The 16,769-nt window shown below is 33.4% G+C and overlaps 1 protein-coding gene across 1 annotated transcript in view; it reads left to right on the forward strand.

Annotated features, from left to right (window-relative positions):
• LOC100576471 overlaps positions 1-16,401 on the forward strand; it is an 82,829-nt gene extending 66,428 nt beyond the window's left edge. The window contains exons 3-5 of the mRNA XM_003249827.4: positions 8,381-8,644; positions 11,642-11,871; positions 14,364-16,401. Coding sequence (XP_003249875.4) covers positions 8,381-8,644; positions 11,642-11,871; positions 14,364-14,705 — 836 coding nt within the window. The 3' untranslated portion in view covers positions 14,706-16,401. The remainder of the gene's footprint in view (positions 1-8,380; positions 8,645-11,641; positions 11,872-14,363) is intronic.
• Positions 16,402-16,769: the final 368 nt, after the last annotated feature.

Here is a 16,769-nt window from a genome sequence, read left to right on the forward strand (position 1 = left end):
TAAAATTGATTGTGTTTCAGAAATGAATATTTTTATTTTTTAATATGAAAGAAAAAGGAAGGAAGAATTAAACGAGTAACTTTCGTAATGAGAGCTAAAATTATTTCCATTCTTTTTCCTTTGAAACGAACGTGATATTATCGAACTGTGTAATTCTCAACTGTTACAGATTGGTCAACGCACGTGTTTGTTGTTATATATCTTGGGGCAGTAACAGACTGGTCATGTATGGGGTTAATAGGCAGTGGTATACACAATTTACTCTCTCTCTGGCCAATCTTGCAAGTTAGGAATTGCCTACAAATTGCAAGCTTAAAAGGTTTTGATTCTGATAGGATATTTTTTTCTTCTTCGAGACTCTGAAACTGTTCCCATTGAATAATTGTATGTGCTTAGAAGAGAGTTCAAAGTGGAAGCTGAAAAATGAGGACTTGAAAAGATAAGTAGTAAGTCGTTGAGCCATTCATGTCTCGTTATTGCGGAATTGGAATTTACTTTGATTAATTGCATTACTCGTTAACTTGGAAACTATCTCGTCTAATTTCTCATCCTTATAAGATAAGATTCATTCTATATTTCATTCTTCATAGTATTAAATTATAATCACATTGTTCACATCACTATAAAGTTATAAAGAATTTATCGGATTATTTAGATTACTTTTTAATTTAAAAATCGAAATAAAGAAATTATCCTCAATCTATATATCGTTGAACGTGACAATGATTTTTCTCAATAATCAATATCAAATATAATAACATTTTTAATGTATAGTGTGAGAGAGTTTATAGAAATTTAAGATTTAGCACAATTTTAAGTATCTAACTAACTGCTCTTTAAGATCGGCCACGAGACTCGTTGTGCCAGGCGTCGCCATTGTGTAACGAGCTTTAGCTGCTCCATCTAGGGTGCTCGATCTCGATGGCAACTTACGTTCCGATTCAAGAAGGGAGATCTTGCGAACGAGTTAACGTTGCCTTTGTTCAGCCTCTGCGACCGGTTTTGTATAGGCTTTTGCTATAAGATTCTTAAGTTTCTAAGGACAGAAAGAGCTTCGTTCAAATATTATATTTGTTATACTCAATAAAGGATATATTATAGATACTTGATACGATGATTTCTTAAGAGTATATAAATATTAAGAAGGTCTCGTTGAAATTAACAATACCTTCTTACGATAAGCCACGTGAATAGTCTATCGTGATATATGACTGCTCTCAATTATTTTCATCCTAACAAACAATGTACTTGAACTTAACTCTCACAATTGTGCGATTGGACTATCGATGGAATAATTAAAACAAATTAATTCGCAATACTTGATCCCCAAAAAAAGTTATTATAAAATATCGTTGCTTTTTTATATGTACCACGTTCAAACGATATATATGAATCATAAATAGTCGATTTAACGCTTTGATTGAGCGTTGCCCAATTCAATCGACAATTTTGTAGACGATACCACGTCCATGACTTCGATTAATGGCGCGTGTGTAAGATAACCCCTTATGCCACGTCTACAACTATTCGAGAACAACGCAGCGTGGATTTAACAATTGAATTTTCACGATTGTGGACACGATAGAATCGTCGATATCGAATTTTTTTATCGATGGAAAAGACGAAGAGCGATCAGAGAGAGCGGGAAAGCCAATTTTAAACAGAGTCCCGCGATTATCGCGAATTTGGCCCCCCCGTTTGAACCGTCCTGTTCAACGCGTGCTACGAGATATTGTTTCAATCGTGCACGCAGAGGATCGATGGAAAAAAAAATCAACGGATTAACAAGTTCCATCAATAAACTCTCGCACGCAATCCCGTATCAAATATTGGCCTGTAAAAGCGCGCGGACGATAATATCTGACGGAATTCGAAACTTTGTTTGACGAGGTTCAAATGAACTTGATAAATTCGTCAGGCGTGAAAAAAAAAAAAAAAGAACGTCACCGTGTTCACTTTTCCCTCCTCGTTTTCGAAACAATAAAATTCTCTCTCTCTCTCTCTTTATATATGTGTATAAAAAATTCTCTAATCGCGCATGGCGAGTAAGATAAATTTATAAACTCGTTTTATGAAAGAAATTTTAATTCTTGGCAATATTCGATCAAGATCGATAATTTATTTACTCGCGAACAAGAACAACGATATTTTTCGACGGCAGCTTCGAATAAGGCAGGGAGAAATTGGTCCAAAATTCACTCACGCGCATTTTCACCAACGCCACGTACTCGCTCTCGCCAATTCGAGAAGCGTCTATAGAAGCGTTGCTGACGAGCTTCGAGCCATGGTCGAAACATCGTCAAAACACGAGAACAAAACGGAAGCGGAAAAAAGGGTAGAGAGAGAGAGAGAGAGAGAGCGGGAGAGAGAAAGAAACAAAAGAGGATCGAAACGTATCAAAATTTCAGATACGCCCTAGATCCCGGACCTCTTCACAGAGGAAAAAAAGAGAGGCGGCATTGTGCCTGGCATTCACCACGAGGAAGCTCACGATTCACCTTGCATAATGCAATAACTTGTCTCGACGAGCGGCGAGCGCACAAATGAAACAAAAGAATCGGTCGCTGGTATTTTTCTGTTTGCATCGGACGAAAAAAAAGGAGAGGAAAGGAGAAGAAATAGAAAGAAAAACGAGGAAATGAGCGGACAGGTGGTGGAGGGAGGGAAGGGAAGGGGGAACACTCGAAAAACCCTGAAAGGGGGAATCCACCCCTGTGTGCGCGTATCCAAATGGGGGGAAGTTCTGTTGCACATGCCCCATTGTATCGTGGTTAACTGCTGCTTGCCACGGCATAAAGCGATTCAAAAGACAACGAATTATTTAAAATGGCTCGTTAAATTGTTCCCCGAAGCCGTCGAACCAAAGCGTTTGTCGTTTATTAAGTGGGAGAAAGATTGTCGCAAGCTTGAGGATCGAGGGTTGTTGTTGGAGCTCGTTGAAAAAGTTGTTGGGGACTTTTTGGAAACCTTTTGTGTGCTTTTTATTCTTCTTCTTTTTTTTTTCTTGTTTTAGTTCTGTTCTTTATTTGAGAAGAGAAAGTGAAGGGCTTTTTGCATTGGTCTTTTTTATACGGATTCAATAAGACTTTGCATTAATTATTTGAGATACTTGTACGACTGAATTGAGAAACAAAAGATATTTTGTTTTTTTTTTTTCCTTTATTTATTATTCCTAGATTTATTTGATTTAATAACTGATCGTGGCAAATTTGTATTTATTTTTGTTTTGATAGATATTTTCCACGTATGTTGTTTTTATTTAATTGTATGATATTCTATTTATTTTTGCACTTTTTTTAAATTAATTAAAAATAAATCAAGTAGGAAATCTTATTAAGTTTATCGAGATGATTTAGTTAAGATTCACTTAAATTTTTAACAAAATTTGAGTTGTACAAAAGAAAGATGATACTGATATCGAATCTTTCAATGAAAATAAAAAAAACGCGTAGATATTTTATCAATTTTCACAGGGAACTGTCGTTGAAAATGGAACGTATCGATGAAATGGAATAAATCGGTCGCTCTGGACCTCTCGATCATGATGCCTCGCAGAAAGCGATCCAACTTGTCACGTTATTAATTTTTAAACACTAACCTCTATACTGTATTTCCGTGTATATATATATACGTTCAACACGCTTATTGATTCAACAGCTTGTGATCAATTATTCGTTGTGGCGAAACAAAATGGATGCACCTGTCACTTCGAATCAACCGATATTTTGCGAACGCGATTTTCTTGGATTATGTCAATCATAATGTGCGTTATGAATCTTTTATTATTTTTACGAGATACAAAAGCGAATACGAATTGACATGTGAAATCATTCGTGATGTTTAATTATGCAAGAAGATCGATAAAAATGTTTGGATATTTATTCTTAAAATAAATGGGAGAATAAAAATTATAAATCGAGTTATAATTTCTTGAAAATTTCAATACTTATTTTAGCTCAAAAATTAAAAAAAAAATTTGATTCTCAATAAAATTCCGTATAAAAGAAATCGATTAGTGTTTCTTATAATACTATTTAATTCATTTGTTTGCAACATTTAAAATAAGAAAGGATAGATTCTTTAAAAAAATTCAAATCAACTTATCTGATTTACATTTTTATAAAAAAAAATTTAATTATCTAGGAGAAGGTATTTTAATTTATAATCACGGAAAAGATTTTATTCTTTTATTAAGCCTCGCGAAATTAATTTCATATTTGAGAAACTGGTCAGTTCGATTTATTTTTCAACAGAATGCCTGATTTCCTCGTCAATAAATATTTAATATGTTCGGCTTTATTTCGTGCGCGCTGCTTCCAATCAGTAAAAGAGGAGGAAGCTCGTTTGTGAATGCAAAGTACCTTCTTAAACTTTTACAACGTTGGATTAAAAAACTACCTCGAATTTACAATTCGTAAACGGAATTTTCTTCAAAAAATGTACCGTGAAAACAATTGAAAGAGGCGAAGTCAAAAAAAAGAAATATTTTTAAATTTTGACACTTTTAATGCAAAAAATACATACATACAGAGAACAGAATTCATTATGAGAAGAAAAAGTTTGAACATTGTACAGAAATAAAAATAAAATTTTTAACTAGCAAATAAATAGACACTTGATTATTTTTTTTTTTGTAATAATAATTACGATACTTTGAATAATAATTTTAATTTATAATTTCCTTAATCCACGATATAGATAATTTATATCTTTTAATAGTATTCGAGGGGTTGATCGTATTGCAGAAAATTTCATTAAATTATTCATAACAAATGTTATTTTACTTTCATCGAGGCGATGAATAATTAAAAGATATTCTGTAAACGAACGTTATCAATATTTAAGACAAGAGATATGATAAAAAGAACAAGGAATGCAAAGTACGATACCGTGCTTGGACGAGCCTCGATTTTCAAGAAAAATCAACGTTGAGTGGCCGCGGTTCTAGATTGGTGCACTTGACTGAAAACGTTTCGTAAAGCTTTGCCGTGGACGTGAAAAGTTTTCGAAGTCGAAAGTTACCGCAACCCGTAGAAAATACATCTTTGTGTTTAACTTTTCTTCTCAACCTTGCAATAATCTACGTGTCAGACTGATTTGATCCCGGCCAACTTTTAGACGCATAATATAAACCGCGAATTAAATTTCTCCCCTCGAAATCTCTTCAACATTTTTATCCTTTGAATAGATATCTTTTTTTCTTTTTTTTTTTTAAATTAGAAACTTTGATCAATTGAAATATTTTATGAAACTTTTCTAAAACTTTTTGCAAACTTAAATTACAATTTTAACAAGTGAATTTCAACATTCTTTTATATTAATATTTGTTTTGATCTTTCAAACGTGTCTCGTTATAAATGTATTAATTATCTCTTACTGTTTTCTTCCTTTAATATCGAATTTTTATTCTCTATCGTATTACATTTTCTTCTTAAAATTAATATTGACTTTCTTAATCGTTGAAAAATTCAAATAAATAAAACCTATTCGCGTCGAGTCGTAAAAAAGGGAGCAAAGATCTGTAACGATTCGCGCTATAAGAGATTCAACAGTTCCGCGGAAATGTTCGAAAGATTGCAGTGAAACAATCACGGATTTACGATCGTTTTATTCCCTCCAAATAACTATTTTATTTTCCTTCTTATTGATGGATTGTTGAAAGATTTGCCAAACGGAAACTCGTAGTGAAAAAAATCTATCGAACTGTATTACGTTTGAAGTGATAAAGAATAATTTTCAAAACTTCATAATTTAAATTATATTTTTATAAAAAGAACATCTAAATATTCTTTCATTAGTAAATCTCACAATTAACTTCATTTGATGAAATATAAAAAAGGAACAACTTAAAAAGAACCCTCTTTTTTTCCTGCAATCAATATCCGCCAAATTAATTAAAATTTCGTATTCAAAATCCTTTAACTATCACAGTCATAATCATTTATCATTCGAAAATACTTCACTCGTTTGCCAACTATTTCTTCTCACCGGTCCCAAACAATCTCATTTTCACCCAACTTTCGCACAATCTCTCAAAAATGAATATTCGCGAGCAGTGACAATAAATCGGCCATTCCCCCGATTTAATGGCTCGAACGCCGCCTATCTTCGACGCCTTTCACGCAATCGTTTCGTCACGAATCCACCCCTCCCCCCATCGACCCAGCTCCCCCTTAGAAAGGGGATAATTCCGCTTGTTCACGGTTTTATCGTGTCCGTCCGCGGTTCGACTCGTGTCGTGCCAAGCGCATGACAAATTCGCACGATCTGGAAATCATTCACGAATTCTACTACTTCGCCGCTTTTGCTCGTGTCTCGAATACCGGATGCCATCTCCATTCCCCATTTCCCCATCGCCATCTTCCATTCCCTTCCTTTTCACGCGCCGCTACGTGTATCCCTCTCTCTCTCTCTCTCTCTTTTTCTCTCTCGTTTCGATTGTGTTGACGCGAACGACGGATCCGGTTATTGTTTTAAGTGGCACGTAGTTGGCTCGCGATTTGACGTGGAACGAATATTACGATCTCGAGGAATATCGTTTTTTGGCCACTGAATTCTTTCTTCGATGGAAAAGGGGAGGAGGGAAGGGGATGGGAACGATTCGAGTCGAGATTGATGAGGGTTAGTTTGGGATTTTGGTAGAATTTTAACAGTATTTTCGTTTTCGGCCTTTCGTTGGGCATTTTTTTTTTGTATGTTGCGAAAAATTGGTAAAAACTTTTTAACAAGATGATTATTTCGTTTATTCGAAATCACAAAAGCACGAGTTTGCAATATGTAACGATGGCAAGAATTTATCAATGGGTGTATGTTTCTGAAAATTAAATGGATCAGGATCTTTCTTATAAGGATTCTTATAAATTAATTTTCGATTAATTTTTATTTAAAAAAGAAAATAAATTGGATTTTCTAATAATAACGATAAGAAACATTTCGACGCGAGTTAAAAATTTTCTTTTTGCAAATGTTCGTGCTAAAAATCGAATACGATAATAACAATAATTAGAACCTCACCCCCAATCGGCAATTTTCAACGGTACTTGAAAAATTAACGCAAAATCAACGCCCTCTAATTAAGCAATCAAATATTCTCTCGAATACGGCGAAAACTTATCAAACGACGCGACAAAGGAATACAAATTTCACAATCGATTCCATTCGAAAATATTGCCGTTTTACGGCGTACAACCACTCGAAAAATGTTCGATTGCATTTTCGAGGACGATAATTATACAAACGCATGGCCGGATCGGATATTTTTAATTAGCCAGCCATTTGCCGCGCTTGCTCGACGAAGCGGCGATAAACAAATTAATGCGACTGTGTTAAAAACACTCGCATTTGGCAGAGAGAGAGAGAGAGAGAGAATGAAAAGGGGTGGGAGGGAGAGGAAATTACTCCCTTGTAGGGATTCGAGGTTTCTCTCTCTCTTTTTTTTTTTTTCAACACCTACCCATTACGCCAATAATTGCTATTTTTTTTTCCACACCCAGTCGACCGGCAAATGGAGTTCGACTAGCTTTCTCTGTAAACTTTTTCGACGCTTGTTTACGCGACAGGCCAACTGGACAAATTCTGTCGTATTTTTCACGCTGTCGTTCGTTAAATGAACGAGAAGACTTTTCGCTTGCTTTGAATATTCTTCGTGGGTAATAATCTCTCTCTCTCTCTTTTTTTTTTGTATATATCTGAAAACAGTATCCAAATGTATCCAATCTATCGATACTTTCGTAGAAATTCTCTTTCATAAAATTTTAAATCGTTTAAAGTATGGAGGAAGAACGTGATTTAAAGAACAAAGGGTTAAATTTAATCCAAGTATAATAATGGGCCGAATGAGGAAATAAATAATTGCTATTGCATTGAGTGTATTAATATAAGTTTGGACAAAATTGATAGTTAGGTTTAAAAGCACAAACAGTGATTTAAACTTGTAAACTTTGCGTGGGAAAAAATTTTTGTTCGAATAATATTCCTGACATCGGTGTCAAAAAAAAAAAAGATGATCGATGCGACGATACATCAACCATATAGACTGGAATCATAAAATTCTCGATTCTAAGATTTATCTTCCATCACTAATATCCCGCTTTTATTTACAAAAGAATCTTCTTTTTCCTTCCATTTCTCTCCATTATTAATTCCAAAAAAAATACTCCTCGATTCCATTTCCTCCTATTTCCAAATTCTTTCTTTGTCTCTCCCTTCCTTCCTGTTCTCTCTTTCTCTTTCTCTCTATTTTTGTCCATGATTCCAAAAAAATATTGGCTCTCCACCATTAATTCCAACTTTTTCCTATTCATTCCTACATTCTAAAAATTTTGCTCCTATTAATTCCAAAATTTAATTCCAAAATAACGAATATTTCTTCTTTTTTCAGGCTCGTCCATCCATCTCCTCAGGATAGACGTGCCGACCATAGCCGATCCGAGGTGGGAAAAAGTGGCGCTCAGATGCGAGTACGATCTGGACGGCGAGGAATTGTACTCCGTGAAGTGGTACAAGGATGGCGCGGAGTTCTTCAGGTTTATGCCCGACTCGAAGCCGCCTGGTCGTGATTTCCAGCTGGAAGGGGTGTACGTGGACGTGAACAAGAGCGATAGCAAACAAGTAACGCTGTTGGGACAGGCGAACAATCGGAGAGGTTTGTACAGATCCTCGATTCCCTCTCTTTACACAATTTAAGCGATAGTTGGTCGTGCGTGTACGACGTGGATGGTGTTTTTGCCTGCGATATCGTCTTGAAGGAGAAGGATTTAGGAGAAGGGGGTTCGAGATCGACAGAGAGGGGTGAGTCGTGCGCGAGGATCGAATCGTAAATCGTGTGAATCAGAGTGTTTTTTTTCAGAGTAAACCTTTCTTGAGGAGTTGAAAATGTTTCTGATTTCCTTTTCTTTTGCAAATGGACTCAAAATAAAATAATTATTGGATAACTGTTATCCAAGACTGTCCATAGAGAAACGAGACAAAAAGAGAGAGAGAGAGAAAGAGTTTTATTTTCAAGATGGATTTGATGTGAGAAAAGTGTGCAATTTGCAGATGAATTATGCAGTTTAATCTGCTTGATAAATTATTAATGAATGACGGAATTGGATATCTGGAGATGTGTGTTTTTATTAGTTTGATGTATTAGTATTATTATTATTATTAGTTAGATGTAGTATTATTATTAGTTAGATGTATTAGTATTAGTTTTGTGCTTTGGAGCAAGCAGGATTTTTAATTATTTTTGTAACGTTTATTTTCAATATTGATTTTATTGTGATTTTTTTAACGAGAAATTTTTAATTTTTTATAAATATCTGTATTGAATGTTAGAATTTTCAGAATAATATATTTTTAGTAGTAACTTCTTGTCTTCGTGATACATCTTTTCTTTCAAAATATTATCCCCTTAAATAAATCACACTTTCTAAAGAAGCCTCTACATTCAACTACACTGCATAAATTTACTTATGTATTTTAACTTAAAATTCAATCATTGTCAAACTTATCTTCTTCGTTCTTCTTCGTCACCTTAATCTAACTAATTTCAACTTTCTCCCAAGACAAGAAAATACCGTAACAAAGATAAAAAAATAAAGAATTTTCTTCAAAATTTGTAAAAAAAAAAAAAAAAAAAAAAAAGATAAAAGATTCTCTTCCAATTTCAAATTAAAATCGAAACAACAACTCCGCGAGATTTTCCCAAACTTGAACCTAGAGAAGGATGAAAGTTAACGGGCTGGCAGAAATTTCGCTTAAATAACCAACGAACTTCCCTTCTTGTGAACGAGGCTGGCCCCTATTAAATTTCTATTCTCGCCCATTTTTCACTGTTCCACAGGGATCCACACTATTTCACATCCTTCGTAAAGTTTCTAATCTTCGAGGCTTCTAAAAATAACCGATCTAACTTTCTTAATTCATTAACGATGATCTTTGAAATAAGTTTTCAGGGGAGAGAATAAATCTTATTTCTTTTGATTTCAACTCTGTTCATCGATGATGATTTTTTATATAACGTTAGGAATAGTATTTTATCAATTTTAGGGAGAGGAAGGGTAATTTTGGATCGAAGAATATTTTTTTAAGTTTCTATAAATGGAAGTTTCTCGTTTGATTAAAAGAAAAAGATTTATAATTAATTATAATGTTTTAAGATTCGTGATAGTCTCGTGAGTAGATTGATCAGATGATCGTTGATGATTATTCGTTAAAATTCATACGATTCAATTTAATCAATTTAGTCAAGATAGTTAAAAGAGATAATTAAGAATCAACTAGTAATTGGAGATAATTGAAATAAATATCCATTTAATATATAGAATTTTAATGCTTCTCAATTTTTAAATAATAAATTATCTCAAATGATACTTTTTTCATTTATCAAGAATCATTAAAACGCTAATATTTCATTAAAATAATAATAATTAGAAATAATTAATCTCTTGAAGTGATTTTTTTTTTGAAATGGCAAATCTATAGATTGAAAAACCATTTATAACGCTTTTTAAATCAAAATCTAGCGAGAAGAATCGCGAAATTCGTGTTTAAATTCTTCGTTAGAACCGTTGCGACGATTCTGAACATTTTTTTCTGGAAGGAATTAGAGCATATTATAAGCGGTGAAAGAGCAGACTTTGTCTTGCAGCGTGGTAACTTTATTTGAACAGGAAGTTTTTTTTTCCTTTTTTGGAGATTCGTGGTGAATGAAGAATGGTTGAAGAGCGATTCATTTCGCCGAGATATTGTTTGTGCGAATTTGAGGGTTGGTAAGGGTGAGTAAATTTTTGTTTGAACGGGGAAAAATTGGAAGAGAGAGTATAAAAGAGAAAATATGAAGAGTGAAATGCGTTAAAAATTAATTTTTTTAAAGATCAATATTATTGCACGATTCTTTTTTCAATATATTAAAAATATACATTTCGAATGTTATAAAATATTGAACATTTTTTGGAATAACTTTCTAAAGAGGGTTGTGGATTGAAATTAATTTATAATTATAATTGTTTAATGAGTTACTAAATTTTTTTGTTTTTTTAATAAAAATTGTAAAGAAAATATTATACTTAAAGGTTAATAAAAATTTAAACTGAAAATATTACAACACAGAGAAAGAATTTAATTTTTAAGATTATTATTAATCGGATATAATAACAGTTTCATTCAATTTATTTATACTTTACTTACTTTAAATACCTTCTCTAGCTATTATTCAGTGGATTACGATCTCGTTAACAAGGATAAAAAAAAATGAGAATATATTCTTCTTTCCAATTTAAACGTTTCATTAAACGTTACACTTTAATCTAGTCGACATCAGTGATAAAACTTTATTTCAATTTTTTTCACTTATTAAATAATCACGTCGTACTATACACGTTATTTAATTCAAATCTTTTTTCCCTTTTTCCTTAAATATATCCAACAACAACTACATCTATGGATATATTAATTTCTATTACAAATTACAAAATATATCTAAGCAAATATGCAATTATTCAAATTCATTACTTGAATCAACAATATTAATACTATTTCTAATATTAGTTCTATCAGAAATGATCCAAATCCAATGATTAATTCGAGAAAAAAAAATAAAAATAAAAATGAAAAGCATTTCTTGGAAAAATAATTGGAAACAATTTGCACGCGACAGTGAAGGTGAACCTTGTTGGGTTGTACGGGTGTGAGGTGTCCTCGGAGGGGCCGAATTTCCTCACGATCTTCGGCGAGGCGAACATGAGCTTGGCGATCCCCCCCAAGGAACGACCCACCCTCCGTGGCCTTCGACCCTCTTACGAGGCGGGCGAGACGCTCGAAGTGGAATGCAGCTCGGCGGCCAGCTACCCTCCGGCCCGGCTCGTCTTCATCCTCAACGGGAAAGAGGTGAGGGAGGAAAGAAACAGTTTTATGAGAACGTACGGCTATTAGAGCCTGGAGAGACATTCGCCAACTTTAGAATTCCTGATTGTAGCCGACGTCGCAAAAAAAGAAAAACGACCCAGGCTCCGGGCTAAACTTAGTTTTTCTACCGAGCCCTGGCGATACTCGTTCCCTCGCGTGTCTTTTCATCTCCTTCCCCCCTCCCCCTCCTCCTGGCGGTATTCGTTCAAGGTTCAAGGTTCAACGTCTCGAGAACGAGTAAATCTTATGAAAAATCATGTTCGTGATTATCGTCGGTTTGAAACGGAATGAAAATTTTCAAATTATAAATCTAGTGATTGGTTTGGAAGGTTTGGAATTTTTGTTTAATGGTGAATTAAGTTTCTTAAGTAAATTCTAGGGGTTGGATTGTTTAGTTTAATTGTAATGTAGAATTGTATTGAAATCATCTCATATCTGTTTTGATTGTAAATTAAGGATTGAATATTTTTTTAATGATAATTGTAATAAAATTATTTGTAAATCGTTTCTCATATTCTTTGAAAAATCAGTCGAAGATAGTTTCTTTTTTTTTTTGTTTTCCTCGTACGTCTTTTGATTGCGTGAATTCGTTTAAAAGTAAAAAATAGAATGATTAAATTTATTCCAATTCTGTATCCTCTTTTCATTAAAATATTTTTTTTTTTTTTTCGTCCGAGGAAAATTTCCATAATATATGTGTTAAGTCTTCTATATATCTGGATTAAAGATTTATTGTTTCATAAAATTGTAGAATTTTTTATCGTTGTAATGAAAACGGTGTTTATTCAGATGGAATTATTTTAAATCGAAAACGATAATGAATATTAAATTGTATCGAATGAAAAACAGTGGAGAATGTGCGTGTTTGTGTGTTATTCCTGAATTGAGAATTGAATGTTGCTTTTGTTTCGATAAAAAATAATACATTAAATCTTTTTTTTTTATGAAGATGAAAAGTTATTCATTCTTCTGAAATTGTTTTTCGTTGGAAAATAATCGAATATTGGATTGCTTTAAATATTATCTTACAGTTTTTATTACTAAATTATTTTGCAAAGATAATTAAACAATAGAAGAATAAATTTTCTTCAAAACTTATCCATTTTCGAAAAAACAATATATAATTCTCGATCAATTTGACGATAGATACCTCGATATACATCAAATTGTAAAGAAACTTGATCGAAATCTTGAAAAAAAGAAAAATTTAATTTCAATCAAGACTCTTGAAAATTTCATCGTTTCGTGATTTTGAAAATTGGCCGTGTCGTGAGAGGAGGCAAAATGAAACAACGGGAGTTTGGAAAGTTCTTGGAAAATGAGTTGGAGATGCCTTTGAATTGCAAATTCAACGCCGGATAAAGATATAAAATTATGGGAATCGTTTAAAAGATGCTCGTTTAGTGTTCTCGCCACTACTCGCTCCCTTTATTCAGACTCTTCAAAAACTTATTCGGGGGTGAAAGGTGGAAGAAATTAAAACCGTCAGTTTATACCTCGAGAATACTTTTTTCAAAGTTGCTTACTGAGCACTCAGCTCCTGTTTTCGTCTTAAAAATAACAGATGAAAATGCCACCCTATTAAATTCACCCCAACTACTCGAGCCGAGAAAGTTATTTCAGATGCTCGGATAAAATCTTGGGTATCTTGATGGCGTTTCAACCAGTATAATAAGCTCTAACTTTTTTCTCTTCTCTTCGGTGCAGTAGCATTACTGTGTTACTCACAGTAACCATGATTTTTTTTCATACGTTTCTTTATCTATTATAAATTATAAATAGAAATTCTTGAATTGAATTCGTTCAGGATAGATAAAAGGGAATGATACATTCATAGAAATTATAGATAAATAAGATATCTCATCAATGTTTCTTTAACAAAATAATAAGGAATAATAAAAGAAAAAAAAATAGTTTCTTTATCTATTATAAATTATAAATAGAAATTCTTGAATTGAATTCGTTCAGGATAGATAAAAGTGATACATACATAGAAATTATAGACAAATAAGATATCTCATCAACAAAATAATAAAGAATAATAAAAGAAAAAAAAATAGAATCGTACACTCCTTACTTAATTCACATACCTTTCCATCAATTTAATATTTAAAATATTTATTCATTATTCTTCTATTTCAAACAATCCTTCCTATTTTATCCACGAGATTGATCAAATATCTATATCTTCTAAAGAATATCTTTCCCTCTAGGAAGAAAATCGTATCGAAAACACGTATCACATTTGCCACGAGGTATCCAGAACAAATGCATCGAGCCAATTCAATTCCCCCAAATTATCCCTTCATTCACCCATTACACATTATCGCCAACACCCGAAACACTATAGAACACCATTATCCACGATCTCGATCCCCCATTCATCCCCCTAATCTAGCATGAAATTTCACTCGTGAACGAGGGGTGGAGGGGGAGGGGGACCAAGGCTAACTCTCGCCTTCTATCGTCAACAGGTGAACAAAGGGTTGATCAGAGAATTGCCAAGCACGAGCCCGACGGAGGACAGCCTCGTGTCCTCGACTCGTCTCGGCCTCACTCTTCGATTGGAACGGCACCATTTCCCCGGAGGGACTTTAACTATCACCTGTCAATCCACGTTGCCGAGGATCAGGGGCGACAGGGCGCTCGAGAGGGTGGAAACCGCGACACTGGCCGCGAGCAATCAACGACTGGCGCAGGAACCGCCTAGATCCGGTTCCACGATCGACGCCCAACCCGTTTCGATCTCGATCTGCTGTTTATTAGCGATCTTATCATCGTTCAATCACGGTATCTTGCCACTTTTGCATGTTTAACGAATTGCAGACGATCAGCCTCGATGTCGGGATTGTCATTTCGCCGGGTCGTATCGCTGCTTGTCGAATGATGCGAGGATAAAGAAAAAGGGTGAAAGGACTTGGTGAAAAGGGAAAGACGAATTTCAAGGGGGAATTATTTTCGTATATGAATTGTAATTATTTTAAGAATGATATTTGTGATATTTATGCGCGTGTTCTTGCCTCTCCGCCTTAGTGATAAAAAATTAAATAAATAAATAAATATATATATATAAATATATACATAGGTTGTGTACAATTAATAAAAATCTGAAAATCTAGAAGTACTCATTTTGCATGAAAATAAAGATTCATTACGATATCGTTATTCTGGAGAGGATAGAGAGGCAAGAATGTGATATATATATATATATATAAATATGTATAATTTTAATATTTTTAAATAATAACGAAAATATCGAATGTAATTAATATAAAAAGATAATATCCCCTTTCCACTAAGCCCTTCAATTATCGAATACAGCGAACCGTTCGATTTAATCTTAAATCCAGGGATAAATTTCTTTTTTCTTTTTTAATTTTGCCGCTGTAAATTGCTCACATCGGATATTCTTATTGATATTTCATATATAATTTGCACCTCTTCGCATATATAATCATATATATAATCAGTTCGAAAAGAACAAAGCGTTTCATTTCATACTTTACTACTTTAACATTCCATTTTTTATATATCCATCAAAAGAAAACTTTCGTCAATTCGTATTTCGTAGCTATTTTAAACGAATATGCTGCCGTGTGATCAGTCTCAAAAAAAAAAAAGGAATTTCTTTTTTTTCTAAATTCTTCACTGCCATTGTGGAAATTCCTTTGCTCGTACAGAAGACACGTTCATTGAATCGTCGATGATACACGCGTGGACGTGTAAATAAAAAAAAAATAAATAAATAAAAGTACGTGATTTATATAAAAATATAAATTATAAGATGTATCGATGATTATGAATGGTCGCTCGATGAGGATAAAGAGAAGAGAGACGCTGATAGCAATATAAATAATTTAAAAATCGATAAAGAACAAAAAAGAAAAGCGAGTCGTTGAAGCGATACTTGTACATAGTGTATGATTGTGAATTTAGATTTACGGTGTGTAATTAAAGGGAGGAAGGATTAAAATAAAGGGGGTGGGGTAAAAGGGGATAAAACACGGTGAAAGTAGGGGGTGGGGAAAAAATTCATTGTTGGAAAGTTGTTTGGGATTGATGGGTGAGATCGCGATCAATATATGATTATGCGGTCGCGATAGTTTTACGAATATACGTGTGTATATTAAAAAAAAAAAAAAAGAAAAAAAGAAAAAAATGGTCGAGAGGGTTGATTGGAATTTTGAAGAGACGAAAGGCATAAATTTGAATCGATGGGGCGAGGAAGTGATTCATATTTATGAATTCGTTCGGGATAATTTAAGTTTTTTTTTTCTTCTTTTTTTTGTTCGTTTTTTTTCTTTTTCCTCCTCGTGGTCTCACGAGATCTTTTTTTGGTGGCGTACAAGAATTTATACATATATACATATATAAATATATATATATATATATACATACACGTATATGTATACACGAATGATTCGTCATATTTACGTTTTATTGTAATTTTACATGATCCATATCTGATCGTTACGACACATTTCAAACAATAAAGAGAAACGTCAGGCATAATGATTCTGTCTTCTTTCATCTCGCAATCCCTCTTTTTTTTATTCGATGCAGGTAAGATTTTAATATCTAACATGACGAACTTTTTTTCTTCTTCTTCTTCTTCTTCTTCTTCTTCTTTCATCGAGTAAAAAAAAAAACTAATGAGTAGTTGGAAATATAAAATTTGATATATGTATATGTGAATTATGTTACATTATTGTCTATATTTAGTTAACTGGGTTAAGTGGAATTGAGAAACGTGTAACGAACAGAGTATGAAATATTACACCATTGTAACGCACAATGTAAATAATCAATTACTTCACCTATTTCTGTAAACCCCTTATCTATTCCTCCAATCATAACCATCACAGGTTTTGGATCCTTTA

The sequence above is a fragment of the Apis mellifera genome, linkage group LG8 (assembly GCF_003254395.2).
Source record: "Apis mellifera strain DH4 linkage group LG8, Amel_HAv3.1, whole genome shotgun sequence".
Taxonomy (NCBI): Eukaryota; Metazoa; Arthropoda; class Insecta; order Hymenoptera; family Apidae; genus Apis; species Apis mellifera.